The 27,435-nt window shown below is 38.6% G+C and overlaps 1 protein-coding gene across 1 annotated transcript in view; it reads left to right on the top strand.

The window, feature by feature from the left end:
* CPED1 (cadherin like and PC-esterase domain containing 1) overlaps window positions 1-27,435 on the top strand; it is a gene marked incomplete at both ends in the record, with an annotated part of 151,506 nt that overhangs the window by 68,560 nt on the left and 55,511 nt on the right. The window contains 7 exons of the mRNA XM_082010853.1: window positions 108-212; window positions 1,119-1,288; window positions 3,278-3,337; window positions 6,397-6,464; window positions 6,792-6,836; window positions 8,689-8,875; window positions 10,629-10,797. Coding sequence (XP_081866979.1) covers window positions 108-212; window positions 1,119-1,288; window positions 3,278-3,337; window positions 6,397-6,464; window positions 6,792-6,836; window positions 8,689-8,875; window positions 10,629-10,797 — 804 coding nt within the window. The remainder of the gene's footprint in view (window positions 1-107; window positions 213-1,118; window positions 1,289-3,277; window positions 3,338-6,396; window positions 6,465-6,791; window positions 6,837-8,688; window positions 8,876-10,628; window positions 10,798-27,435) is intronic.

Genomic DNA, 27,435 nt, shown 5'->3' with positions numbered 1-27,435 from the left:
AGAGTTGCTGTAACTTGTCCCTTTGATCAACAAAGGGATTGGGGTCTAATGAAAGCACACTGCTTTCCATGTGATTTCACCAGAATATGCTGCCCTTTCCTTCATAGGATGGAACTTACCACAAAGATGATGAGCAATGTTTGTCTTTAGAAGAGATTAATTCAATGATTACTTTCATAAAGGAGCTGAAGAGTCTTGGACAATTTGAGCTGGTAAAATAAATAGTGTTTTGTTGTATTAAATACATATTTTATGTAAAGCTCTTAACATTTATCCTTCATTATCATTTTTTGCTATCTTTGGTGCATGCATTAGGCTGGATGGACAGGGAAGCAGGGAGATAGAGGTTATCCTGATCTTATTTTGGTGGACTTTTGGAATTTAAATTAAAAGAGATAAATAAAACAGAAAATTTAAGTTGAGGATTCATTGAAAAGGACAGCTAAAGCAGAAACAGAGACCAGAAATTAGAATGAATGGAAAAAGAGGACAATTACATAAATGACTAATGACTTGGTAATAAAACGGAATTATAATGAAACAAAGCAGATGTGAATGGAAGAACTGAAGATAGCACAACACTGAGATCATGACCAGAGAATAGATATAGATTAAAAAGTGTCAAAAAAAGCAGGTGGAATATGTAATATGTCTTCTTCTTCACACTTCAAGTGAGTTCATTTCTGGAAAATAGAGATGGAGAAATAAGAGTCAGTGTCTGTGAATAGGCATGACTGTTAATGAGGGAAATTACAAGTATTGGGAAATAAAAGATCTGCAACTGGATCCGTTGTTCAGAAAGTCTGCATGCTACCAGGATTTCTCCTAGATCTCTTGGATAAGTATCATGGTTGGAGACTGATGAGGCTTTCTGAAGAAGGATTGGGTTGAATAGCTCCGGAAGTCATATCAGAGGCAAAGGATTTAGACTTCCATGTCAGTACTAGTAAATTCGATTTGCAAGGCTGGGCAAGTCAGTCATTTTCTACACATGTGAGAAAGAGCATTAATATAAATCCATCTGTACGCTGCATACATTGTCTTCTGATCGTTCCTTACTTCTATGCATTTTACAAATGTTATAACACGTCACCTCTAATCAGTGTCTCTCTTCTCAGCTTTTCCCTTCTGCTGCACCCAAGATTCAAACTTTACTGCACGACCTTTATCACATGGTAGACCCAATGAGGCGGCTTGGTTCAGTCCTGACTGTGCATTGGTTGCTTTCCAGTTTACTTGAACAATTCCAGTTCATGACTAAAGAGGCACATACAAATCTTTCAGAATGGTAAGACAGCTATTATATGATATGTTCAGGAGTAGTGTCTCAAATTATATTAATTGCAGTAGCTCCAGTGAGCACGATAAAACTTAATCCTTCAGCAGATGTAGGTGGATTTATAGCAGTTGTGATGAAGATCCATCATCCCATCATGGTGCACTGTCAGCCATTCTGCCATTAGAGTTCCAGCTAGGTTCCTACGTGGGACAGTTTTGCTCATTTCTAATACAGAGGACTCTGGGTTAAAAGCTGAAGTAAAGCTACATTAAATTTTTTTCTAAGAAATATGAAGTAAATTAGGTAGGTTGTTTCTGAACAACTGTAAACTCAAAATTGAGAGTGCTTACCAGGGTTAAGACTATCTTTTAATTTATTCCCAATTAGAAGCAAAACTGTAAAGAAAATTTCAGGTGAAGATTCTTCCAAAAGAGACTAATAATTTTGAGTAGCTCTAAACTTTCTGTCCAACAGGACACAGATCAAAGAGCACAATACTCTGAGATCCTCATTTTAATTGGTTTTGAAAAGCTGGAAAAATATTGTAATGACAGGGTTGGACCCACTGAGCTTCTGGAAAAAGATTTTAACTTTCATAAGGATGGAGGGAGGGAGAAAGGAAGAAAGAGAAGAAAGAAAAGAGTGAATAAGGAATGAATGGAGGGAAGGAGAAAAATTGTGGTATACTATATGTTCAGTATAAAATTTGTAAAAAATGTGTTTTCTGTGCCCATTCTGTCCTGGTTAATGACGTTTCATACAAATGTATGCCATACTTCTTTACTGATTGCAGGCATACATTTTGCCAACAAGGGCTTGGGTACAGAGGCACATTAGAAAATACATGTGTTCCATTCCACTGAGTCTCAAGTAAAATGTGTAAATGACATTGTTTTGTATATTTTGCTTGGACAATGCCATAGTGACTATATAAGGCATCTGTAAGACTTCTTAAGTTTTAATTTTGTTCCTCATTGAATTGGGTGTGGCTTTCAACTAGTCAATAGTCATCTGTATCTTTGTTTGTTTAGCTATAAAGTGGAGCTTATACTTTACCACTGTGCTAGCTAACTGTTTATTAGTGTTTTGAAAATGAATGTGCTAAGTATTATTGTTGTTACTGCAGGCCACTCCATGAAATGTAACTCAAAGATGCAGCTGCTTGCATTCATGTGTAAGCCCTTGCCCTTTTGCCAAAATATTTAGGTTTGCATATCAAAGCATACCAAACTTTAGCAGCTTTCTGTTCTAATCTAAGCTGTGCCACTCACTCCCTCTGAGCAATCCCCTTGGCCTCTTTTTTTTCTTCAAGCTGATTATTGTATGTGTATAAATATGTAGAACTACCATGACCTTTCTTCAGGGCACAGGCCAATCAGCTGCTTTGCACTGTATTTTTCTCCAATGGCTAAGCTAATAAAGCCATTCTGTTCATTCACTGTATAAAAAACCATGTGTTTTGACGTTGCTAAATCATAATCTTCCACTCCTATAGCTACATGCATGTGATGGTGATGCATGTGTCAGATATGCATGTAATTATACTTAATTGCAAGGAAGAAAGAGCTTAGTAGAGCTTACTCTCCAAATAACTCAGGTATGCATTTTCTTTGAGCTTTGATTAATCTTTTTTGAGATTCACAGCTTTGATGAGTTTGTATATCAGAACACTTTTCCTGAATTTCTTCTGTTAAGGCCAGGTTGTTCAGTCAATTTATTTATTGTTCTTATTTCCCCAACTATGCAAAATTAGTATTTCCATTTACAAAATCCATAACTGACTGTCCAACCAGACAAGCATGGACACTTATGGGAAAAATAATGAATTCTGACTTAGGTCTTGTACAGCTGTGCTGTTTACTGATCATGAATCCATTCATAGGATGGAGACAGGATTTCAAGAATTTTCCTGGTGTACTTTTCTTAACCCATTTCATCTACATAACTAGTATTGAAACGTTAGATGGTATTAGTGAACTCTCTGAATTCCTTCCACAGGAGAAGCAAGAAGAACTCTAGAAACTCTTCTCAAACTATGATGAAATGGTTACAGCCTAGGTGAGAATGACAATCTCACATATATAGTTATAACATATTACATAGTTCTTTGAAAGTGGTGGAGTGGTACTACCTAACGTGTGCACTGAAATAAATTTTCTGCATTGTTTGTGCACTGTTTTTCAACTCTATGCAGTCTCAGCTTGTGATATGACTAAGACATACATCATTACTGTCTTTTAGAATTGGGGCTATGAAGTACTATGATAAGTATGTTTGGCTGTGTTAGGCAGCAGAGTAGCATGGGAGAATCAGATTAGTGAGAAAAGTTAACCCTTTTGTATTTGCATAATGCAAAAGCCCAAGCAGGTCAATAAAGTTGTAAATGTTTTCATAAAATCAACTGATATATTTGGAAAAGTGTTACTAGCTTCCCATATGCAAGGCCTTTTTTAGGTCGAAATAGAAACAGCAGCCCTCAAACTGAATTTGGGTTGAAAATAATTTCTTGGAGTTTAACTTGGTCATGCTCATCACTTGGGCAGTTTAAGAAGCAAACATGGTTTGGACTATGAAGCAGAAGAAGACAACAGCAAGAAAGTCTGCGATAAGATCATTGACCTGCAATGGGAAGAATGAGAGAAAAAGGGAAGGAAGGAAGAAGAGAGACAGTTGGGATTAAGCGCCAGGAAACCAATCCCGCTCTTGAGTGCACAATTTTGTATTTTTCTTGAAGATCAGCACAAGATTCTTTGTTCGGTTAACCAAATGCCCTCATGGAGACTCTGTGACTGAAGCCAAGCAAAGACTCTACAAAACAGAGAGCTCACACTGCCAGTTAATCAAACAGAAGAAAATTGCTAGTGATCATCTTTCACAAAATTACCTTTGGTGGCTCCTCATTTTCAAGAGATACCTGCAAAACATCATCTAAAGAAATAAAATTCATCATTCTAGTGAATACTGAAATATGGTCTCAACATTGACTTTATGACCCATTAAAAATTGCACCAACCACAACTAGCACATCCATCACAGGCCCCAAAAGTGACCAATTTTTTTCCTTTTTATGTTATGAAAGTTATTATCTATTTCTATACATCCTTCATTACTTACGCCTCTGACTGCTTAGAAATCAGAGCTGCATTACTATTGCTGCTGTCAATCCTTTTGCTTTTTTAATTTGCTGAATCAGAGATTCCTAAACGACAGGTTCACTGTCAATAGTTTGTGACATACACAGTGGGGATCTCTCAAAAGGTACATTCAGAGGCATGCCCTTACCTAGGGTACCTGACATACACTCATTAGTTTCATTAGAGCTAATTGCAAAATGTGTAGGCAATGCGCACATCTGTGCTTGACAGCTCCTCCAAGATACTAAGTAAATGAGGGCCTGCTCATACAGACGAAGGTCCCTTCCTGAGTAACAGCGTGTGAAGGCAAGAACTCTGCAGAGTCCGGGATCTCAGCTGCTCCCTGCCTGAGGAAGAGCTTCATAATGGTCCTTAGTCCTGCCGCTGCAAGGAGCTTGGACAGAGGAAAACTTAATGGTGCTGATGATTAAAAAGTCCGGTCTTCAGCAGAGATAAATACAATAATCTGAGTATCTTTCTGTAATATAATTTCTAAATACTACATTTTGATACCCTGATGTAATTAGATAGAGTTGTTATATGTCTCTTAATGTTGTCTGATGATAATCGCAATCTCTTTACAGAATTGACATGTGCAGGTCATGCAGTTCCTTTGGGAGCTGGGGCCTTGCGCTGGTGGAGGCTGCCACACTCTGGGGTGTCCTCTGGCTAAACAAAAGTGTGGCATTTTATAGGCTTAAGAGATCTGGTTTTCACCTTACAATAGGGTTTGGGACTGGGCAATGCAAAAAGGAACAGCAGTGAGAAAAAACATATTTGACAGGTGTTAGCCATTACCTCTTTGGCAAGCAGAAAGAGAGGTTCTAAATGACTTATAACTTGGAAAACAAACTCTCTAATAGTTTGTTAAGTGCCTCCTTTGAAGGAGGTCATGAATGTGCTTGAAATTAGGGCGGTGTCTAGACATTGCAAGCTCAAAACTACATGTTCATGCACACTCAGACACACACAGATCTGCCAGCTGCTTTTTTCCTTATCTCAGTGAGATACTGGAGAAATCTCTGTTTTATTATTGGACTGTTTACCTTTTGCCATGATTGACTTCACTATTGCTTTCAGCAGCTCCTGTTGAAACATTAGTGATGGCTGATTGCATAGAACAATATTGCCACCTCCCTTCCTTGACACAGACACAGGTTTTGTGTCTTTCAAAATCCAAACTGAATGGGCAGCAGTATCTGGGAAGAAGCTGCTTTATGAGGACTTTGATGGAAAACACCAAGAAGAAAATGTGAAAACTTCAATAAATGCTAATGGACCTCTGAAAAAGTCTTATCAGCCAGAGGTCCAGTTCAAGGATTGGAGAGAAACCTACTACTTTTCTTATTCTATGCTCCCACAAAGTTATATGAAAGAAAAAATCTGCAGAGTTAGCAATATGGACCACTACCATGTTAATGAATTGTTGCAATTGACTTGTATTTTTTCATTGAGGATTTTTATATATATTCTGTATGTTGATCATGTGATTTGTTTTGAATTAGCAACAAATCAAAACACATAGATGTTTCTTTCTACAAATTCATGCTAACCTCTGCACAGATAAACACCATGACACAGGCCTTCATCTATATTTAAAACTTTTTAAACAAAGTTTAGCTTTAACCTCAAATATATACAAAAAAAGCAGCATACAAACAGTTAAGAGATGTGGTTTGGGTTATTTTATTCTTGACTATATCCACTTTCCTTTTCCCAGCAATTCAACTATGTTTTGAAATTCATTTCTGGTTTTCTTTTTTTCATGTTATATGCTATTTGTTATGGAATGTATGTTTTCTGTTATGTTCATTCAGGTAATACTGCTAATGCTGGGAACATGAATCCAGAAGGTTCATCCTCCTATGGAGAACATTAAAATACCATGTGCTTTGGGTTGCCATATGAAAAATTTTTGAAAAATGTTCCATGGATTTTGTTCCTTCCATTCATGTACAAATATGTGTGCTATTGAATTGACAGGAATTCTTCTCAAGAAAATGCAAGTCCTAAGCAGAACGTTCCTTTTGACTTCAGGAAGAATCATGAAGGTAAGGGATCAGAATAAGACCTTTCATATACAGTATGTCTTTCCTATTTGTACTACTTCTGATAACATGTATGATTTGGATTACATTGTTTTGCATGCCAGCTGGAAGGTCTTGGCTTACTACATATAAAAGACCAATTTCTTCCCTATCTGTCTAAGTTGAGCCCACAAGAAGTGGTCATGAGCCTAAAGCAAAGATCTCACACTGAAAAGAATAAAAGTATACTGTATTTTTTTTATAATTAACACAATGAGGGCTCCTTCTTCTATACGGCTGTGAATCAGGCTTAGAGCAGAAAATTGTTAATTGTTTCTGTTTATCTTTCAGCATTGCATTATTCCAGTAAGACTAAAGAAAGACAATGCAGTTATGGTAAGTCAAGGTCCTTCTAGACCACTAAGGGGGAAGAAGAGAGATTACTTGAACAAATTTCTTGGGCTTTTCTTCATAACCTGTCAGTGAATGAAGTGCCTGCGGGCTGTTATTTAAAAAAAAGGATTTTTAAGTAACAAGAATGTTTATGAATGACTCAATAATTGGGCTATTATGTTAAATAAGCCTCAAGCACAAAGTTAAACACTGCTGTGCATGCTTATTAATGTGAGTATTCCAGCACTCATTGATCCCTTGACGCATTTCAGTAGACTTTTGCCTCTTATTTCCAAGAACTTCAGCATACATTTGTTCTTGTGGAATAACCTTTAAATTTGTATGGAGTTTAATCAACCTTGTATAAGGCCAGTCTTCAGGTCAATGCTGGAGTTTTAAAGAGCTACTTAAGAGATCAAGAGTTTTTCTAAAATATCTGCTTTTAAGAATATATTTAAAGTATATTTAAAGATATGTAAAGATCTAAAGTATATTTGTCTTTGGTGGGAGCAATGTTTTCTGCTGCCTTCCTCATTGACACATTATCTGAGTGGTTGCTTTATAAATGTGAAACAAGTGCTCTGTGGCAGAAAGGTTTTTCTATCCATTGAGCCTCATTTCCCCTCAGCTGTTTATCTCACGGTGTCTTCATGAACTCCTCTGTATCAGTCAGAGGCCAGAAATGCTCCTGGGATGGCTGCCTGGCATCACCATTCCAATTGCATACTATTTTATTTTGGAAATTCCTTCTCTTTTTTAAGCTAGTAGTGAGATAACCTTCTAGGGGTACAGGATCTGGATAACTGTTTATACTCATCTGTAGGATTCTGTGTGTCAGTTTATAAGCCTCTGTTCCCCTACAAATCTAGCTCAAATTCTGCTCTTCCACTGGGATAACTTCCTTTACATTTCAATCCATGCAAGTGAGTGCTGAAATTGCTCTAATCTGTTTCTCAAGGCAGATATTTCAAGGTAGAAAAGGCCCACATAGAACTGCTTGCATCCTTTATGACCCTTTTAAGCCATGTTTTAAACCACAAGATTTTTCAGATATTATACTAAAAGAGTTTCCTGGCTGGCATATTTTCTGAAGTATCCAGTTTTAAACACATACTAGAAAATATATGTGGAAAGCAAATTTTGAATGTGTAATTATACTGTAAATCTGAATCCAAGAGGTTGGATTAAAATATTTGTCATAACTGGGTTGCCAGCAAATAATTATTCTCATGAGTCATTTGGCAAATGCTACAAATTAAGGGATACATTTGAGCAAATAGGATTTGATTGTGGAGATTTCATACACAGGGAAGGAGCTGGAATTTGTTGATTTAGGAATTTTAATAAATCATTCTTCCAGCTGTACTGCAAATGACCCCATGAGTCTAGATATCTCCATGTGACTTGTTCTTATGAACAGTAAGAGTATGTCTAACTTATTTTGATCTTTATTGGCACTTGCACATGTACACAAACCCTGTACACAGGCTGGTACCTAAGTAGGTTATGAATTTTGGCCTAACTCTTCTTTAAGTTTCAGTTAACCAACTGGAGACAGGATCTCCCAGACCTAATCCTTGCATTTTCAAAGGCTTACTCAGACGTTGAGTTCTGTGACTCTGACTAGAGTCATTGGGCACTGAATGATTAAAATCCCTCCAGGGTCTGAAAATTTCTCTCAAGTGCAATAACACTTGAGACTCCATTAAGACATTGCAGCAGGATTATCAGTCTCAGAGTGACCAAGCATTAAAAATCTTGCCACTGTACATATTATCAATTTGCCAGAAGTTGCATGTTACTTAAAAATGTTCATACATTTCACAGTTTTTTCTTTGATGCCTTCTTGGAACAGATAAAGATACCCTATCTCATATCAGGCAGATCTTCACCAGCCCACAGCTGGACTTGAATCCTCAGTTTAACCCAAAGATCAAAGAATACTATGCAGAAGTCCCATTCGATGTGGTGACAGTGAAGATAGGAGCAGAACCCTCTAACTGTCAATGCCAAGTACACCTTGATGAGAAGAAAGGACCAAGGTATGAGCAACAAAATATGAGTGTAAAATTGGTGTTTCCAAAAGCAGAGAATGCCTACAGATTAGTCACAGGAAAGTCAGGGTGAGTTCAACACTCTGAAATTTGTATTTATTTGTCAGTGTCCTGAAGGCAATGGTACTATGTTGTCAAGCCATAATTAACTCCAGGTTTACAGAGTACACAGTTGCTAGCATCTCCCCCAGCTTCTCCAGTCACTCACAGCACCAAAGTTGGGTGGGGACAGACCATCATTACACTGCACAAGGTAGGGCTACAATGAATTTGAACTTTCATATCCAGGCCTTGATTTTGCACTGTGGCCTAAGCAACTGTCCCACTGCGGTTAGTCCCTCAGCCAGCAGTCTGCTTACATGGTCAGAGTAGGGCAGCTGGGACCAAGAGAATAAATAAGTTCAAGTTTATTCATTTAGAATGATCAATTTACACCAGAATTATATTATAAAGGATTGTCATCAGCAAGAGTCCCAGCTTATCGGATCTTTTAGAGAAGTATAAAGCTGGAGGATAGGGGAGACAGCAAAGTCATCAATAAACATCAGGTTTGAGCACTGACCCACAATCATCCATGATATTTAATTGCTACTATGATCCCTGGCACCGTTTTGGCTTTCCAAACCAGCGTTCTCACAGACAGCAGCATGTGCCAGGGACTGTTCCCAATATGCATTTTGGAGATGACTTGGGTTTGGATGTTGGGAGGGACAAAATGCATTTGTTTATTTGGGTCAGGTACCTCAGAACCAAGAACTGCCCTATTTACTTAGTAGCCATCAGTAAGTGGATAAAAGATTTCCCTGCTGACTGCTGGACGTTTACAAGGGAAGGCAAGGACAATGATTCACCTGGGAGGAATCATCCTCAACCATTACAGAGCTATCTTTGCTTCCTGACATGAAGTGCCTATGCAACACACAATCTTTTGACTATGAAGCAGATGCTTTGACCCAAAATGTCTGCTAATAACCAGACAGTCTGTACAGTTGTTACTGTACAGGCAGTTGTTAATGCCTAATATGTTTCCTGTATTTTCAATAAGAAATTAGTCTTGATTTATCATTTCAAAAGAAGCTCCCATAAAATTCTTCCACCCAACTTTTTAGTGTTTTCATGTTAATTGCCGTGGCAGACAACACAGATACATGCGAAAAAACTAATAGATTTCTTCCTTGTAAAAGGAAAACAGAACAGCAATACATCCTTTACACTGAGAAATAAAAGCCCTGGATGTGCAGGTTCTGTGTCTTTCAGCATTTCTCATTTCCCTGCCAAAGGAAGAAGAGCACAGTCCAGCTTTGCTCTTGTCTGTCAGTCTGAGCAGTTTGTCTGGGACTCCATCACATTTGGTTAGTGGACAATTTCAACAGCCAGCTGACACCTCTGATCTTGTTTGTCTCCCTGCTGACTTCACCATGAACTTGGACCTGCCAGGAGTTATTGTCCTGGTGGCTTCATTCACAGATGTCATATCAGAATTGTTGCCACTGCCACTGAAGTTGTTTTCACTAAGTTTTGCTGTTGGTACTGTGTCTTCCTGAAAGAACTGTAAATTGCTTTTACAAATCTTATTTTACGCTGTTTTTTTTATTTAAAATAGTATGCATCTTGTAAAAGAAATAAAATGTTAGAAATAGAAGCCTCAAGGAGCAAGTAAAATTTATGTGCTGTTGGCAAAGCAGTGTAAATCTTTGTTTCTTCAGTGTTTATTCCACTTTGTTCCTGTTTTGCCTTGCAGCATTGCTAACTACCCCCTTGGCCTTGGATTGAACAAAGTCATCGTTCTTGTTACAAATGATTCACAACCCAAACCTCAAGTTGTGAGCAGCTACAAAATCACAATTTATCGAGAGGACCGCCCTAGTCTGCCTTTGTTTGATGACTATATGATGTGTGGGTTTGTGCAGGTATTGTCTCTCTTTTCTTTTGCTATACAAATTAATAATGAATTTAACTGCTTTCTCTTCATACAGTGGTATAAATTATGTGGGCCAAAGCTGGGCTAGAGTCAGTTTTGGCGAGATTAGAATCTGAGTTCTAAATGCTATAACTCTATGAAATACAGCATTTACACAAATTTTTGACTATAAAAAGTAAGACCAGCATAAGTACCTGTTACAGGTACTGTGCATTTGTTAATGTCCAGGTTAATTAATCCTTACTTTGGTTAGCCAAACCCTCAAAACCTTACTCATCAGAGAGCTGTTTGCCTGTGAGAAAAGAGTCCCTCAGTACCATGCAGTGAGTGGACGGCAGCTTTTGTAACTATATCTGTGACATTGGAACCATGGAAATTATTTTACCAGGAAAAATATCTATGATGACTGTGTGCTTATCACTGTTCAAGACAAATGCTGCTAGATAATTTATGAATGAAAAATGTTTATTCTAGAAGACCAAAAAACACAATGGGAAAAAAAGACTGATGATTCCAAAGGAAGGGGTGATGTCGCTTAGATCACATTTATCTGAATGTAAGTCTGGGGCTGCAAATAAATTACTCCCAACAAATAACAATCCTTAGGAAGCAGTGGGTCTCTTGAATGAAAAAAGGGTGGCAGTCTGTCCCATAGGGCTTAGGAGGGGATTTCTGGGGGGAAGGGGATCTTCCAGCTGAATTAGTCACAAAATTGGAAGTAAGATAATGAAAAAAAGGAACAGTGAAGATTTCGGTTAGTGAAATTATGGTGATAAAGATATTCTTTCTAAGATAGAAAACTTGGGATGCAGGCTGGAGCAGAGTTGTTTTTGGATTCTGAAGTTTGAGGACTAAGAGTTGGTACTTGATATGGTGGGCAAAGATAGGCCAGTCAATTCAAAGAGGGAAGTGACATGGTAAATCAGAAAGAAGGGCAGTGCTTTTGTCTGTGGGATTTTAGACAGCTTAAAAGGTTTGGTGGATTCATTCTAAATATTACAGCCTCCAGGAGGAATATGTTTTGTTGCAATTAATTCTGCAAATGAGAAAGCAGCTTTTTCAAAACCATAGAGTTGAAACTGTCATCCATGTTCATGTCAAATATCTAATCCTATCTTTATTTATCTTCTTTATGAAGATCTTTATATATGGATACATCCATCCTTTTCGTAAAACTTATTTCCCTTCTCTGGTTCCTTTCTATATACTGCAGAAGAGTTTGGGAGACCGGAGTGGGAGAAGGCAGAGTGTTTTACCTGATGGGACAGATGAAGAGGGATTTTTTTTTTATTGTGGAGAAATAAGCACTGGGGCTTACAACAGGAGTCAAAGAGATTACAAATGTTGATAGCAACTTGTATGTTGACAATAATTATCTCAATCTGCAAATCAGAACTGTCTGAGAAAATGTGGTAGTCATAGCCTACTGACTGCTGATCTGAATACCTGATTATGGTGCTGTCTGGCACTCTACCTATTTGCTGTCTCTTCTCTTACACTTATCTTACAAGCTTAAAAGGTCAAGGATCATCTTCTTGCTCTTCGTACTGGCTCAGCACTAGCTCTAGTAGTTGCTACAGTAATACAAACAAGAATAAAAACATACAATACCTAAGATTTCAGTTCGGGTATACAGCAATTAGCCTGACACCTGAGGTGTGAATTAGCATGAAAAGGAGAGAAGCAATAGGTTGAGCTCGTGTTATACTGCTAGGAAAACACACTGACTGGGAAGATGGGAGGAAAGCTCCTCTTGTCGCCCAATTTAGGGCATGTATCTGGATGTAGGAACAGGAATTCAACCTCATACACATCCTCCTACACTAGAGTTTACACTGTTGTTAATGTTTTATGATAGCATTTATGAGACTGAGTATGAATCTTTGAAGCACTGTGAAGGCAAAGAGATCTAGAATGATAAAAATGAAAAGTGTTTTAGAAGTTTCTTTTGACTGAGCTCGTTTTTCTGTGAATAACTGCTCTCTAATTAATATAATTGTTCAGAGCTAGGGAGGACTTCAGGAGTTTAGAGAAAAAATGAGATGAAAAGCATTCTTGTAGTATCTAATGAAGGCTGTGAAGATACTGTATGAGATTATAAAGCAATATTTTTTTTTACGTATGTTAAAGGCAAACTTATCAGAGAGTGCATTTCAAAAATAAACAAAGGCTGGAGCTGGAGATAGAAATGGCATTCTAAAGCACTCAAAAACCTGCATTTTTTTGCCTTTTCCCTATTTGCTAGGACAGAATTTATTACCTTTTGCTTAGAGTGATGTTTTTCAGCAATACAAAACTCAGGTTTTAAATAGTGTCATTCCATTCTGTTTTTCATACCAGAGAACATCTTGTGCTCTTGCAGTGTGGGTTAATACACCCTGATCAATGCCACAAATGCTTGTTCTCTTAGTAACAAGACACCTGTTTAGGAGCAAAAGGATAAATACAGTGTGAACTGATGGAGTCTCCTTTGGAGACTTGACTAGGCACAACTGGGATCACGCATGGGGAGAGAAAGATCACTGACAGTGGTGTGGTCTTTCTCACAGAAGGCTTCAGTTAAAATTCTGATCCAGCAACTTTTTTTCCTGACTTTCCTTTATGTTTAATCCCATTAGGATATTCAGGTTTCACTGCAAGATGATACTATAAGGAAGGTTACAATAAAAAGACAGAGTGCAGGATGTTGTTTCCAGTCTTCTAACAATTCTCATGCAGTTGAATAATCCTGGATTAATTTCAAGGCTGTTAAGAAGTGTGTGGTTCGAAGCCTTGCAGTGCCTAAAAGGGGAAAAAATGTTGTCCTCTACTTTTTGATAGCAGCTATAATATCCTCATTAAAGCCAAATTAGTAGGGGATAAAGTGTGGCATTACCGTAGCACCTTCAGCAGCTTTGGTTGCCCTTCATTATGTGTTCTGCATTCTGACAGTATTGCTTGACCTGCAAATGGAGAGGTTATTGGTTTGTGCTTTAACTTAATTTTATGTAATCATTGACAACATTGAAAATAAGTGTCCTTGAGAGAAGTGGTGCCATTTTGTTATCCCTTCTGAAGCTGTGCTACCAGGATAAGCAGAATACAAAGCAAGCAGCAAAAACCAGTGAGCTCTTGAGACAGGGATTTCAGCATTACCCTCAAGTGAAAGATCCCAACCTATGTACGCACTGTCATAAAGGACAAAATACTTTATTCATTCTTGCACTGCCCATTACCTTTAAAATGAAAACAGATTTACCTATGTCTCACTTGAAATGCGTGAATGCTACCTCTTTTTTTTTCAATTAAGATTTTTTTTTTAATTAAGATTAATTTTAATTAAGTTTTTTAATCTTTGCCTAGTTGCAGTCATGGAAAGTAACTGGTGATGTGCTAAGGGAACCTTGTTTGACACTGTGAACTTTGGTACCTATAGTGTCCTTCTGCCACATATTTTTTGCTTGAGATTTTGGGGTATTTTTTGGATTTTAGTAATACGATTGTTTATTTGGTTTTGTATTTGCATTGTGAGTAACGGATAGCTAATATTATATTTTATAGCCATGTGTATCATCCTCTTTGTCTGTGCATTTGCACAAAACATGAAAAAGTACTTTCCGGATTCAGCACAGTGCAGTAGGCTGATGCTCTGGCTCTCCTACAGCTTTCTCTGGTCTGAGAGAACGGACTTACAGAGAAACAGCTTTAAAAACTTTCCTGACTTTTATAGAACAACTTATTTTTAAGTACTATTGTCTCTTATATTTTTATAAACCCTTTTATCATATCCATTTCCTAGAGTCCAAATAGCACAAGAAGTCCAACAGAGCTAATAATGAGATACTGGTATAGCATTGCTGACTGTGTAACACCAAATGGCTGCAACACAGCTGGCAACAAGATGCCAGCAACAAGATGTTGGTTTCTTTTTCTGTCTGGTAAACTTCCACTGATGAAAAAACATTTAAGACCTAGGCCAAATATAATATATTTAATTTTATTATAGTCTTTGAGGCGTAGAGATGCAAAAACCCTTTAAAAAGGAAGAAACCTTAAAAGGAAAAATCAAAGTCATTTCATTTTTTTGTTATGGTGTATGAGAATACTTATTTTTTTAACAGCTCAAGTCATAAATTTCCCAGGGAAAAGAAAATTATTTTACTCCATTTTAAACTGCATGCTATTACAGTTACAATGCCTTTCACACCAGATATTACAAGTAAAACCCATCAATTATAAAAACATTAATTACTCTTTGTCTAGTTCTTGCATGCAAAGATTTCAAAGAACCTTGCAAATATTAAATAATATCCATAAAATAAAAATAAATTTTTAAAAAAGCTTAGGAGAGAAGCAATGAACTTGTCCTGTAGTAGGACAGGCTTGAAGCACATTAGTCTCTTCTGTATTTCCCATCAGCTGCATTAGATTCAGTGTGACTCCCATTACAAACCACCTATGTCTTCTGTTCTTAGGGCATTGCAGATGCCTTCTGCAGAATCTTAGGTTTCACAGTGCTCATTGTAGCAGCAGCTAACTTTCTTGGCAGTTCTGGGTTTGAGTGTCTTGCTTCAAAACACAAAGAAAGTGCATCTCTGGAACTGAACATACAGTCTAATTATATCAGCAACCAGACTGTATCTTATCTGCAAAGTTAGCTCACTTCCCTTTCAGAGAATAAAAGAATATCCATTATAGAAGTATTCATGCATTGCATTCTTTAGTCTTCTCAGATCTAAAGCTGGTGAGAATTTCTTTCTGTGGTTTTGAATTTTTCAGAAAACAAACAAAAAAAATGCCCCAAGCTGAAAAAAAAAATAGTTTGAGTCCATTTTTTTTCTTTTTCTGGTTTTTTTAGAGCTTTCTGATTATAAAAAAAAAAAAACAAACCTATAAAGAAAAGCATGTGCTTTCTTCAAAAGAAGATGTTTTGATTCAAAGAGGGTTATTGGTTTAAAAGAGATTAAAATTTGTAATTTATATTGGCATAACTGTTTAAGTTAGAGATTTTAGCTCTTGTGCAGTCCAGAATGCTAACTCAGTTTTCAAGGAAACAGTACGTGGGACAAGCAAAAAGCCCACTCGTTATTAGATCTGAAATACTCAAACCTATACTCTAAATTTTCTTCAGAAACACTGATGAGAGCACAGTATGACAGTCATTTTTTCCAGGAGCAATGCCAACTTAAGCATCCCTTTCCCTGCCTGCAGCTACTCATGAACCAGATGGGAGAACTTTGGGGTTGTTTTAAAATGGACTAGTTTCTAGGATAAGGTTCCCAGTCTCTCTCTCTCTGAACGCAAGGGAAGGGGTAGGTGCAGGAGCAGGAATGAGCAGCTGGGCACAGAAGAGTGGCAGTGGGTGCTGCTTAAGGTAGCTTTTGCATTCTTCCTGAAAGAAATTCACATCAGGGTTGGGTTTGAAGCTTCTGTGAGTGAATACTCACAGCTCTGTAGAAAAAAAAAAAAAAAAGAGACCTGGTTTTCAATGAGCAGGAGCTTCATGTTCAGAAATTGTAGAAGCTATTTATGGATGAATACACACAAAACACTAGAAGTACATTTGCATTGCTATTAATCTATTAAATAAAGCGTAAATTATTTTGGTTTTTGTGTGTCTTCAACTCACACACCAGGAAAGACGAAGTGGTGTTCACATAATCTTGAGGAGCAAATATCTCGCAAACTGAATACATTGTTAAATTGGAGGCATTTCAGATGAAAGACATTAGAGAACTAGTGCAGAGAGACTGCCATAAAAAGAAAGGTGAGGGCTTATATCTTCAAATGCTGTATGTCAACATGGTTCAGTTAATTTCAGGGGAGCAATTCCAAATTACGCTGATGGAGTACCTGTCCTGACAGAAACATATGGCTAAATTCTCTTCCATTATATATGCCAGGCAATGATAGTGAGTGAATTCACTTGCATAAAACTGCTGAAATTGTTAGTAATTTTCCTAAATATTCATGATCAAACAAGAGCTCAGGAAAACCTAAAAACTATTTGAAGGGTTTTTAAACTATTCAAAGATCAAGGGATATATAATCACCATTCACTCTAAGTATAAAGCGAACAAACACCTAAATCTAATAACACAACTTGGTGCTTCTAAAAAGTATATTCATGAAGATATAGAAGGTAGAGGCGTAAATAATAGATACACTTAGCTAATTTGCAAGTAGAGGGTTAATTTCTCTGTGTGTCTCAGAACAAAATGTTTTGTAGAGTCAGCATATTCCGTCTTTGTCAACATCTATACCATTGGGGAGAGAAGGCTTGCCACATTTTCTTAATTATAAAAAAGACTTTTGTGATGATTTAAAGCATTGCTTTGTAGATGAGTCAGAGGAACAATTAACTGTTGTAATGGTTCTTCTTTACATTTATGCTGTTCTGTGCTGAACTCCTTTTGGATTTCAGCATCAGAGATGTGGCTGTTAAGCTGGTATCTTATTCAGTGGCCAATACCTTCTGCTTTAAGGAAAAGTCTCAAAAATTCAACAGAGCATAGATCTGTCCTTTGGGAGAATTAATATAATGCTCTGGGTTTTCTCTAGAAATCAAACTTCTTTCACCTCCACAAGGTTGTAAGTTGACTTCATACATAGTCTGCATTATCATCTGATAATCATGGGTTCCCATTACCACTGTTCACTGTCAGACATCTGCCAGGCTCTGAACAGGCCATAGAGAGAAAATGGGCACAACTAGGGCATAAGGTGAGAAGAACCAGCAAACGAATGAGTTTGGCTGTGCTTCTACTTAGGTGTCTCTTTCTCTAAGCAAGGAATGAAAATGTGCTTTACAGTAAGCTATGCCTGACTAGGACCATCATCACACTCTCCAGTGTTTTGGGGATGCCACATTACAGAGCCCAAACATTGAGGCTTGAGTCCATGTTGGGTCCAGCTGCCTGGAGAAAAGCATATAGACTTCCAGTTTACTGCTTTTATATTAATTGTGCTTAGTCTTCTCTATATAGCTAAGTTTCCTGTTCAACATGTGATGCAAGATTAATACCAGATACCCTCCAGGAAATGTCTCCAGAAATATCAGGCAGAGACTGAAGTGAGCGGATGTTTCCATGCAGCAACTACATTTGTCATTATTATGATGCATTGTACATGGTAAATGGTGTGTTACACAGATCACTGATGGATAACTTGCCACCAGTGCTTTGAAACAATCCATGTGAAGGTTGGTTGATTTAGTGATTCAACAATTTTAAGCCAATAATGACTGAGATGGCACCAAAGAACTAATTTTATTTCTGATCATTAGCCAGAGGAAGTATTAGGTTGCTATAATAATTAGCCCCTGAACAGAGAGAATATTTTAGGCGGATTTCAGCCTTCATTTTTCCTATGTTCCCTTTCCTTGGGCAGCACTCTTGTAGTTAAGAACTTCTTAAATCAGGATATCACTTGACAACCGTAACCTGAGCTGCATCAAAAGCAGTGTGGCCAGCAGGTCGAGGTGATTCAGCCCCTCTACTCTGCTCTGCTGAGACCCCACCTGGAGTCCTGCATCCAGCTCTGGAGCCCTCAGCACAGGAAGGACATGGACCTGTTGGAGTGGGTCCAGAGAAGGGCCACAAAAATGATCAGAGGGATGGAACACCTCTCCAATGAGGACAAGCTGAGACAGTTGTGATTGTTCAGCCTGGAGAAGAGAAGGCTCCAGGGACAGCTTATTGCAGCCTTCCAGCACTTCAAGGGGGCTTCTAAGAAAGATGGAGACAGAGTTTTTAGCAGGGCCTGTAGCAATAGGACAAGGGTTAATGGTTTTAAACTACAAGAGGCTAGATTTAGACTAGATGTAAGGAAGAAATTTTTCACAGCAAGGGTGGTGAACTACTGGCACAGGTTGCCCAGAGAGGTGGTAGATGCCCCATCCCTGGAAACATTCCAGGTCAGGTTGGATGGGGCTCTGAGCAACCTGATCTAGTTGCAGATGCCTCTGCTCACTGCATGGGGGTTGGACTAGATGACTTTCAAAGGTCCCATCCTTCTGTTCTATCATTCTGTGATTCAACACCACTGAATGTACTGACACCAGCTAGTGTTTTTTTGTAGTACCTCCTACCTCAGCAATGGAAGTTTAGCATCTCCTCCCCTTCCTTTCCCTGGTCTGTGTGTTTGCGGTTTAACACAGTCTTATTAGAAACATCCCACTATCCCACCATCCTAGACACTCAGTTAGGTGACTCCTATGGTTGACTTGAATGGTTATTTTGCCATTACGCTGTGATAGAAAAATGTCATTAGTACATCATTATGTGAGGAACAAAACCATAAAAGATAAACCTCAATGACCTGACAGAGTAATCCCATTCTTTTGTGTGTTCAGGCTGTTCTCCCCCTTCATACAGTTACTGATGTCATCCCATGGGCGTGCAAGACATGTTAAAGATGCAGAAGATGAAGATCTGCCCAGGAACTAGCCAAGCAGAAACTCATACTTACATGACTAAAAATGTTAGGGAGTCAAATTATGACCTGTGTGATTGCAGCCGGTGAACAAGATGCCACTGGTGTTGGTGGGGTGTATGATGGGACATTTCAGCCAGACAGATGCCTTGCCATACCTGCTCCCTAGGGTGCTGCAGGGTGGGGAGATGCTGAGACAGATACAGTGCTGTGGGTGCGGACTTGGTAGGTATAGTGCTATCTCTGAGCCCATCAAGGACTGCTAGTACAGACTGGATGAGACCCAGGTTCTTCTGATTCCTTGCCTTTAACCACAGGATTGAAAAGTCCTTTAAATAATAGCAGTGAACCATTGTGGGTGGCTGTGAAAGGAGACAGACAACAGTCTGTTGTCAGTCTCAACCCCAATAAACTCTGGGTAGGCAGTTCAGCTCCTGGGAACTGAACTGTTCTCTGGAAAAGCTTATCAGAAAAGCTGTTTCTATATAATGCTTCTTAGCTATAGGGGTTTTGTTTGCATTAAGTTATCAGACAATCAACCCATATATTTAGGATAGATTTTCACTTACGGTCCTTTTTTGCTCTTATTTTGGATTATTTCAATATAATACTGGCCCAATAACACAACTGGAATCAATTACATTTTTCTAGAGAACTGGTAGCAGTAAATTCTGCAGAAGACTCCATGTAGCGCAGACTTTTTTTGTGCTTATTCTTGTTTCTTCTCCCTGCCTTCCACAATGATTCCTCCATGCATTTCTGCATTGTGGCCCAGCTTGGGCAGAAAACGTACAGATTGATGGACTGGTGGTTAAAGCCCTTTAAGGAAGAGAGGGAGCCACGTGCTCGAATCACCTCAGCCTGAGGAAAAGAGGACTGTTCAACTTTTTTCAACAGGTTGACTGCTTGGGGGGATCCTGACCTACCCTGACTAACCATGGAAAGGTTGCTTCCTTCTGGCTGCCCCTGCCTTCAGGAGGGCACCGCTGGAGCTGGACCCTGGGCAGGCAGAGGCAGCTCCTAGCATGCAGCCCTGAGCCAGGTGCTCTTGAGTTGTACCCTGTGTACTGTACTAATGATACCACCTCCTGAGATCTCTGGAGAGGAACAGATGGTGTACTTGGGGACTCTCAGTCACCCTCTAACAGCTGTTCTTTTTCCTCGATTCCACAGGGGACCTAGCTTGGCCATCTCAATCACTATGGTGGGCCAAGCTCTTACTTTCAGGCTTTACATAGCACAGTAGCTGTGCTAAATTAGGGAGTCAGAGTGTAGCCCATCATTTTTCCGTGCTTCCATTTCTAACTATGCAGTATCAGGATGTAAGAATTAACTACACAGTAAAGTGTAAAGCCTTACAAGTCTTTGGATGAGCCACATAAGTATGAGAATTGCAAAGTTCCAGTTAGCAGTTCTTCTTTATGAGCTCTAGGAAGTGCAACAACACATTTAAAAGCACAATAATAGAAGGGCGTGGGGAAGAAAAGGTCATCCAAAGTTTCTGAAGCCTCGCTGAAATATTTAGCTTATGTTTTGGGTAAATAGCTGTGTCAGTATTTGCATTCTGTCAATGTACCTGATTCATGGAGAGAAAGTTCATTAATTAGAAATAACTTGCACTGTATGACAGCACACCAAGTGTTACAACCATGATCAGACTGCCAATTTATAAGTCACAGACAAATCAGTACATGGATGTGGGCAAAGTATTTGCCAAATATATATTGCGCATGCATCTTTTTTTTAATAAATGGTCATTGCAGTTTACACTGGAGCAAATGTTACTGTTATAAGGTTAAACTTCAGTAACTTTGTGTGACACACCATGGCTCTGTGGTGCCTCAGTTACATTTTTTGTGAATGGTGGCAGTTGTTAAATTGCTGACATGACGGTAGAGTGCTGTGGAGATACTTGTGCTGGCTGTGAGGAAGCTGATGCAAGTACAGGGAACAAACAAGGTGCCACTGCTGCACAGCACCCAGGCCAGTCCAGCCCCATGTCAATGTGGTGTCACGGTTTCTGGTACCTGAGATTATTCTGTCTGCAAGGCTTTCTGTCATGCTCAGACACATATCGAGGGGTATGTGGTGAAACTGCCTAGAGCCAAGTTCAGGACACACAGAAGTTGTGCGTTGCTTACTGCACAGTTGTGCAGGCACACCTCATCTCTCCCAGCTCTGAGACTCTCCAAGCAGACTGTCATCTGGATTTAGTAACAGCTTCTGTACCCATCTCTGTGATGTGTATAATAGTAAAAGAGAAAAATATCCTTAATCCAAGCCCTTTGAACAGGGAAAAGCCTCCCATTGACTTCAATATACTTTGGATCTGACCTAACTAGACTTATTTTGTTAGCATGTGGGGTCAAAAAATGAGTCGTGGAAAAGAAAGTATGCCTACTGTCTCATCTCCAGAAATAATAGCTGTGCTTTGATCACCTCAGCTTTTGATGCTCATGGAAATTATTTGTGACATTTTTCCATATGAAGACGATATAAGTGGAAGATTAATGAGTCATAGTAATGACTCCATAACTCTACAGAGTAATTTTTCCAACCTTTACATGATAATCTTATAATTCTGATTTGGTAAAATAAAAGTAAATTGGTAGTTCCGCAAATCAGCCATATGGTACAATAGAACAATGGAGACTGCAGTGATTTATTGCTATAAGGCTAAAGGCTATCACCTCTTCCGGCTGTATGCTCACAATGCATATTTGAAATTCAGATCGTTTTCCCTGTGCATTACGTTGGTAAAGAGGATGTGACATGACTGAAATCCTGCTATGGGTTTCATGATCTGGCATAGAGGTTTGACCATTTTTGTTCTCATTGAAAGAGGCAAGGATGCTGTGGCACCACGAGTGCCACACACAAAAGACAGGAAATGGGTTAACCCCATGTCTCAGTGAACATCTGAAACAAAACTGAGACCTTCAAGTTTTGTCACAATATGGGGCAGTCCTTGCATTCTGGGCCTGTCCCAGATAAAGTAGAAGATTTTGTCACCCTTGTTTAGAAGCTTGAGAAATGGCATACTTCATGGACTGGAAAATTATAAAAGTATTTAGCCCAATTCATGTCTCTCCCTAACATCAGTCAGAAGTACCTAGGTCACAGAGCCATAGACATTTCACAGTTTCATCTATGAAAACTTGTGGAACGTCAGAATCCAACTGCCTTTCTCAAAGTTCCAGAGGCAAATAAGGAAATCAGTGTTCTTTATTATTTTACTTTGTTCCTCAGTAGTTTCTTCTTGTAGAATATTCTTAATTGAGGTCCAAAATAGAAAGTTGTTTAACTTCTTAGCGGGTTAGTCAGATACTTTTCTGCATAGAGTTATAAATATACGAAACAGTTTTTACTGAGCACTGGTGTTATCCTATGCTGTGCCTAAGTAAGACAGTGAAAGCTTATTGATTGGCTAATCATAGTTTAACTGGTCTGATTTTGTGTTTATCTAACAACTTGATAAAGCGCAGTAAAATGAATCATTGAGAAGTATTTACTACGCGACCAGCCTAACACCTGAACAACAAGCTTCTGCCAAAGTCAGGAAGCCAATCCTCCACTGCTCTTGTTCCTTTTGGAATAAAGGTAGATATAAAACACAACCACAAATACAAGACAAAAAAGAGACTCGGATTTGACACACTTTGTAAGAATCTTCACTGAGAAAAATCAGGCTTACAGTACATACCCGTTGCTATTCCTGTAGCTGTAAAATTGTCTGTATCCTACAGAGAACTGTTATTCTCTTTACCTAGCCCTCTACAGTTTGTTTTTCAAAGTTGAAATCCAAGGCATTCACCACTGACAGTTCAATTACTGTATTCTTTTCAGTTCACCTCATACACTGCTCTCAAATTCATCAGAAAATGTGAAATAGCCTGTTGAATTTTCCCCTTGATGATACCACAATAGATGTGAAAGAAGAGCCTTCAGCATGAGTCTTCCTAAGTGCTAACAGATCATGAAAATTGGCAGCAACTGTTGTGCCGAGTATCATAATCTGCAAGAGGAGGGCCAGCAATTCCACAGTGATGAGAAGAGAGCGCTTGGTGTTTGAGCTGTGGTCACATTTGCCTTTCAAGTCATTTGGGCCTCCATAACACACTTTGTGGGAGAAGAAAGCTAACGCAGCTGCCTTTGCTAATCAGTCAGTATGGCCCAGCCCCTGGGGGAGGCAGGCAAAGGCAGATACGGACTGAGACACACAATCCTTGCTGATTAACAGTGAAAGCTGGTAAAGTTGCTCTCTAAGCCTGTCTGGCCCATCAGCTCCAGAAATGTAATTTAGATGATTATCTACGTGCCCATTAAACCTTGTGACCCATCGCTATTCTGTTTGAAGTTTGCCTGCTTAAACTTGCTAATAGGAAGAATAGAAGGATTAACTCAGAGGTCGTGAAATAAGAGAGCAGCAAAGATGATGACAAAAGAGCAGAGGAAAACTTCCTACTGCATGTATTTGGTAAGGAGAAAGAACTACAGTACCATGATCATCTCAGCAGATACTGTTACTTTATGGAGCAAATGAGCCATCTGGAATTCAGGCCACTTAATACTTTTTTTTGTGCTCTTTAAACCTACTTTGTTTAGCTGTGCAAATAAAATGTGCTACCTGTGTGATAAATGTTGTTAGGTTAGGTGTTTAGAGAACATAATGCAACGTATCATAAAAGCACATGGAATGACTGGTGTATGACGTGTTCCTGATTTTGCTCAGGGTTACAGTGAGTAGATATAAACAAGGAACCACTTAATTTAAATTGGTCACATCAGAGCAGTCGCAGTCAGGTCAGAATCAAGGCCAGCCTTGTTCTCTTTAGGGTAAGAACCTCCAGCCATTACAGGCGCTTGTGAACTTAAAGATTGTCAGTAAAAAGCTTACCCAGGGAATCTGTTTTTTAATTGCTCAAATTGAAATAGATATAAAATATATAATGATCTGCATAAATTAGTCACAGGATGTTGCAGTAAAAATGGTGACAGGTTAAAATTAAATGTGTAGAGAAAATGTGGGATTCATTGCAGAAAGCAGCATGGAATACATGAGTACCTCAGTAACAGTGTCCTGGGGGTGTGACTAGCTACTGGAAGAAAATTAGCTTGAACTTTAAATGGTGTCTGAAGGTCATTTACCCACTTCTGCATATACTACCACCCTTGGAATGAATCCTTGTCCTTTTGTTAAAGACACAGTCAACCTACTTGCTGAAAAACCTTGGTTGGGGGCATATTTCACTACATTTCAAAGAAGAAAAAAACATTTCACTAACGCTACGTCCACATTCCTAGGTTGTGTGATACAGAATTATTGTGGTCTACTTTGCAATTCTTTTGGTACATTTATTTATTTACTTATTTATTTATGTGATTTTTATTGATAACATTATGATTAAATATAGTTCTGTTTCTCATTTCATTGTGTTGAATCAAGCATATTTTCCAGCCGGAGTCTGCACATCTCAGACTCCTTTCATTTACATGCACAATTCTGTATGAGAGAGACAGCAATATACTAGTGGGGAAAAAATAGAACAGTAATCAGTGCTGGGGCAATTCATTTTAGAACTTGAGACTTGTTTTTTTCAGTGTTTTCAGTAATTTTTTTGTGGCTGATACTGGAAACTCAGACGCTAGCTGTTCTGAAGCTGATGCCTGTACTTTGTAATAATATGCATCAATTTTAAAATTCCACTGTAAGCATCACACTGAAGGTGCCTTGCACCTTAATCCAGTTAAAAGTATTCAACATTAGTGTCAACCACAGCTGGGATCTTCAGTCTGAAACTGTTAACCTTCATGTGTTGATCACACTGTCAGTGGTTCTCACCTTGAAAAATATGTTTTTCCAAAAGTTTTAGGAAGGAAAAAAACTTCTGTTGCTCATCCTGAGTCTTCCATTGAGTGGCATGTGCTCAGCTGCTTGCAACCAGACTGCTTCAGAGGACAGAAGTTATTCATAAATCTCATTCCATTGGTGTTGTCTGAAAAATAAAGTAGATGCCAATATCTGCTGGAAAGCCTTGCAGAAAACAGATCAAAGGCTTCTGTAGTTTATTTAAGAAGGACCAGTTGTGAGTGGCTTAATGTCTGAGCATGGCATGAAAAGTGAAACAGCCATGACAATGAGCCACCATACACAGAAGTCCTCTGGGCTTCAGTAAAGAATTTGAGTAATATGTGGTACAGGTGGGCTGATGTCTCACCCTGTCATTCTGTTATTCCTTTGCCTTTAAATGAGCATTGCCCCCTCTGTCTAACCCTCTGAAAAAGGGGAAAAATTCTTCTCAATGAGATTGCAAAATAGAGCCTTCTTCACTTACACACAGTGAAATGTCTACTGAAGATACGTTGTCTTCTCTAGGTCATTTGGTTTAAAGGGTCTCTGAATCTGTGTAATTCACATAACCTGTGGCCAGTATTCTGCTAGCATTTTTACTTGAAGAGTTTCTGAAAATGAATCACACCCTCCTGTGTATCCCTGTTCCATCTGTATCTAACTAACTGGCTTATTTTTCATTTGAATTATCTGTTTTATTTATGCCTACCCCTCCTGTGTCCTGCAGAATGTCTTGGTTTATAAAATACTTGGAGACAGCTGCAACATCCCTCAGTTCTTACAAGTGATAGGTTGGAATACAAACAGTGCCCATGCTTTCCTATGGAACCACTACTCTTATGTTTTAGAGTTTTCTTTTCTATTCATTTTTGCCCCACTATTTTCTTCTTCCTTCATACACATTACCCATGTGACTATGTTTTCAGCATGGATGGCAAGTACAACAGGAAAAAAAGAAAGCTTAGAAGAACCCCAAAAGGGGTTAAAATTTTAAAAGAAGTGGCTATTCTGGTATCTCAAGGTGTGCCCTACTCCTTAGTCAGCTCTCTGTTTATTCACTTCAGCAGGATACAAAGGCACAAGCCCTTTCCTGGCTGTACCATGCTCTGCTGGGAGAAGGGTTTAGGACTGCTTCCAATCACTCAGACCTCTTAGCCTGAGTTCCTCCAAGGAAAAGAAATGCTTCAGCAGGGAAGTTCCCAGCTATTGCTTCTTTAGCAATGAAATCACTTTAGAAAAAGGTCAAAGAACCTACTAGGAACTGCCATGTGAAAAGGATCCAAAGGGAAAGGGAACAGGGATCAATTGCCTTGGTACGCACTTCTTGTCACATCAGAAACTCAGTATCACATCACACCCCAAGGTGCTGATCCCACAGAGACAGGGACTGTGCATACTTGCCAGTTCTGCGTAAGTGCTTAGTATATATTTTTATACCTTAATGCACTCAAGTGGCACTAGATACCTGTGTTTCAGTACCTGTACTAAACCCTAAATGTTTTTGGCTGGTCACCTGGTAGTTTAAGGTAATTCCCATGACCTGTTGTTGCTATATGAATTTCTTCTATGAAGTATGTTATCACAACTCAAATACTGATACTCCTCCTGATATCTGTCTCCATTGTACTATACCTTTTGTGGTCCAACATCCTAGTGTTTTTCATAGTATTAAGCTACAGATGAAAATTTAAAAAAAGGTTTGGAAAAAACTTGCTTGATGATTTATCTTCTTTTAATTAAAATAAAAACATTCCTAAGTAAAATTATTATGTAGTTTGCTGTAATAGCATTATCAAGAGATGCAATGCTTGACAGAAAGGTTGCACAATTTTTGTTTAGTGGTTGCTGCTGTTTTGTGTTTTGTTTTTGAGACAGATGTTTGACACTTCAGAAGTTTATTGTGAGAGAGGGTGGATGTGATGGAAATTGGTTATGATGTTACCAAAAGTCTCTAAGAGCTGCCAAGTAAATTCTAGGCAGAAGGGAATGCTAATAGAATGCAGGAACTGAACAACAATACGGTGACAGCAAAAAGATGCAGAAAATATACTTGAGAAGAGCTCAAATCCCCATGGCTTGTTGAGGTTTCAGAGGGAAAACATGAAGATTTAGTGCATTTTTCTGCAAAGAGGTATGCATGCTTAGCTTCACACAGAGTGGACATTTCCACTGAAGACAGTGGGATAACTTGTTCTGAATAATACCATATGTCTCAATCTTTGCAGACCCAAGCTCTTAAGCAGAATTTATTAAGTCTGGGATGTGTATAATTGTATCCATGTTCACATTTGTCCAGTGCTAAAGCAGGACAGTCAGTACTTATTTATTCCTAAACAGAAACATATTTTAGTGCCTATCAGTGCT

Source organism: Phaethon aethereus, assembly GCF_964289735.1.
Source record: "Phaethon aethereus genome assembly, chromosome: 1".
In the NCBI taxonomy this organism is placed as follows: domain Eukaryota; kingdom Metazoa; phylum Chordata; class Aves; order Phaethontiformes; family Phaethontidae; genus Phaethon; species Phaethon aethereus.
The sequence above is the reverse complement of the archived record's forward strand: the minus strand, read 5'-3'. Positions and strand labels throughout refer to the sequence as shown.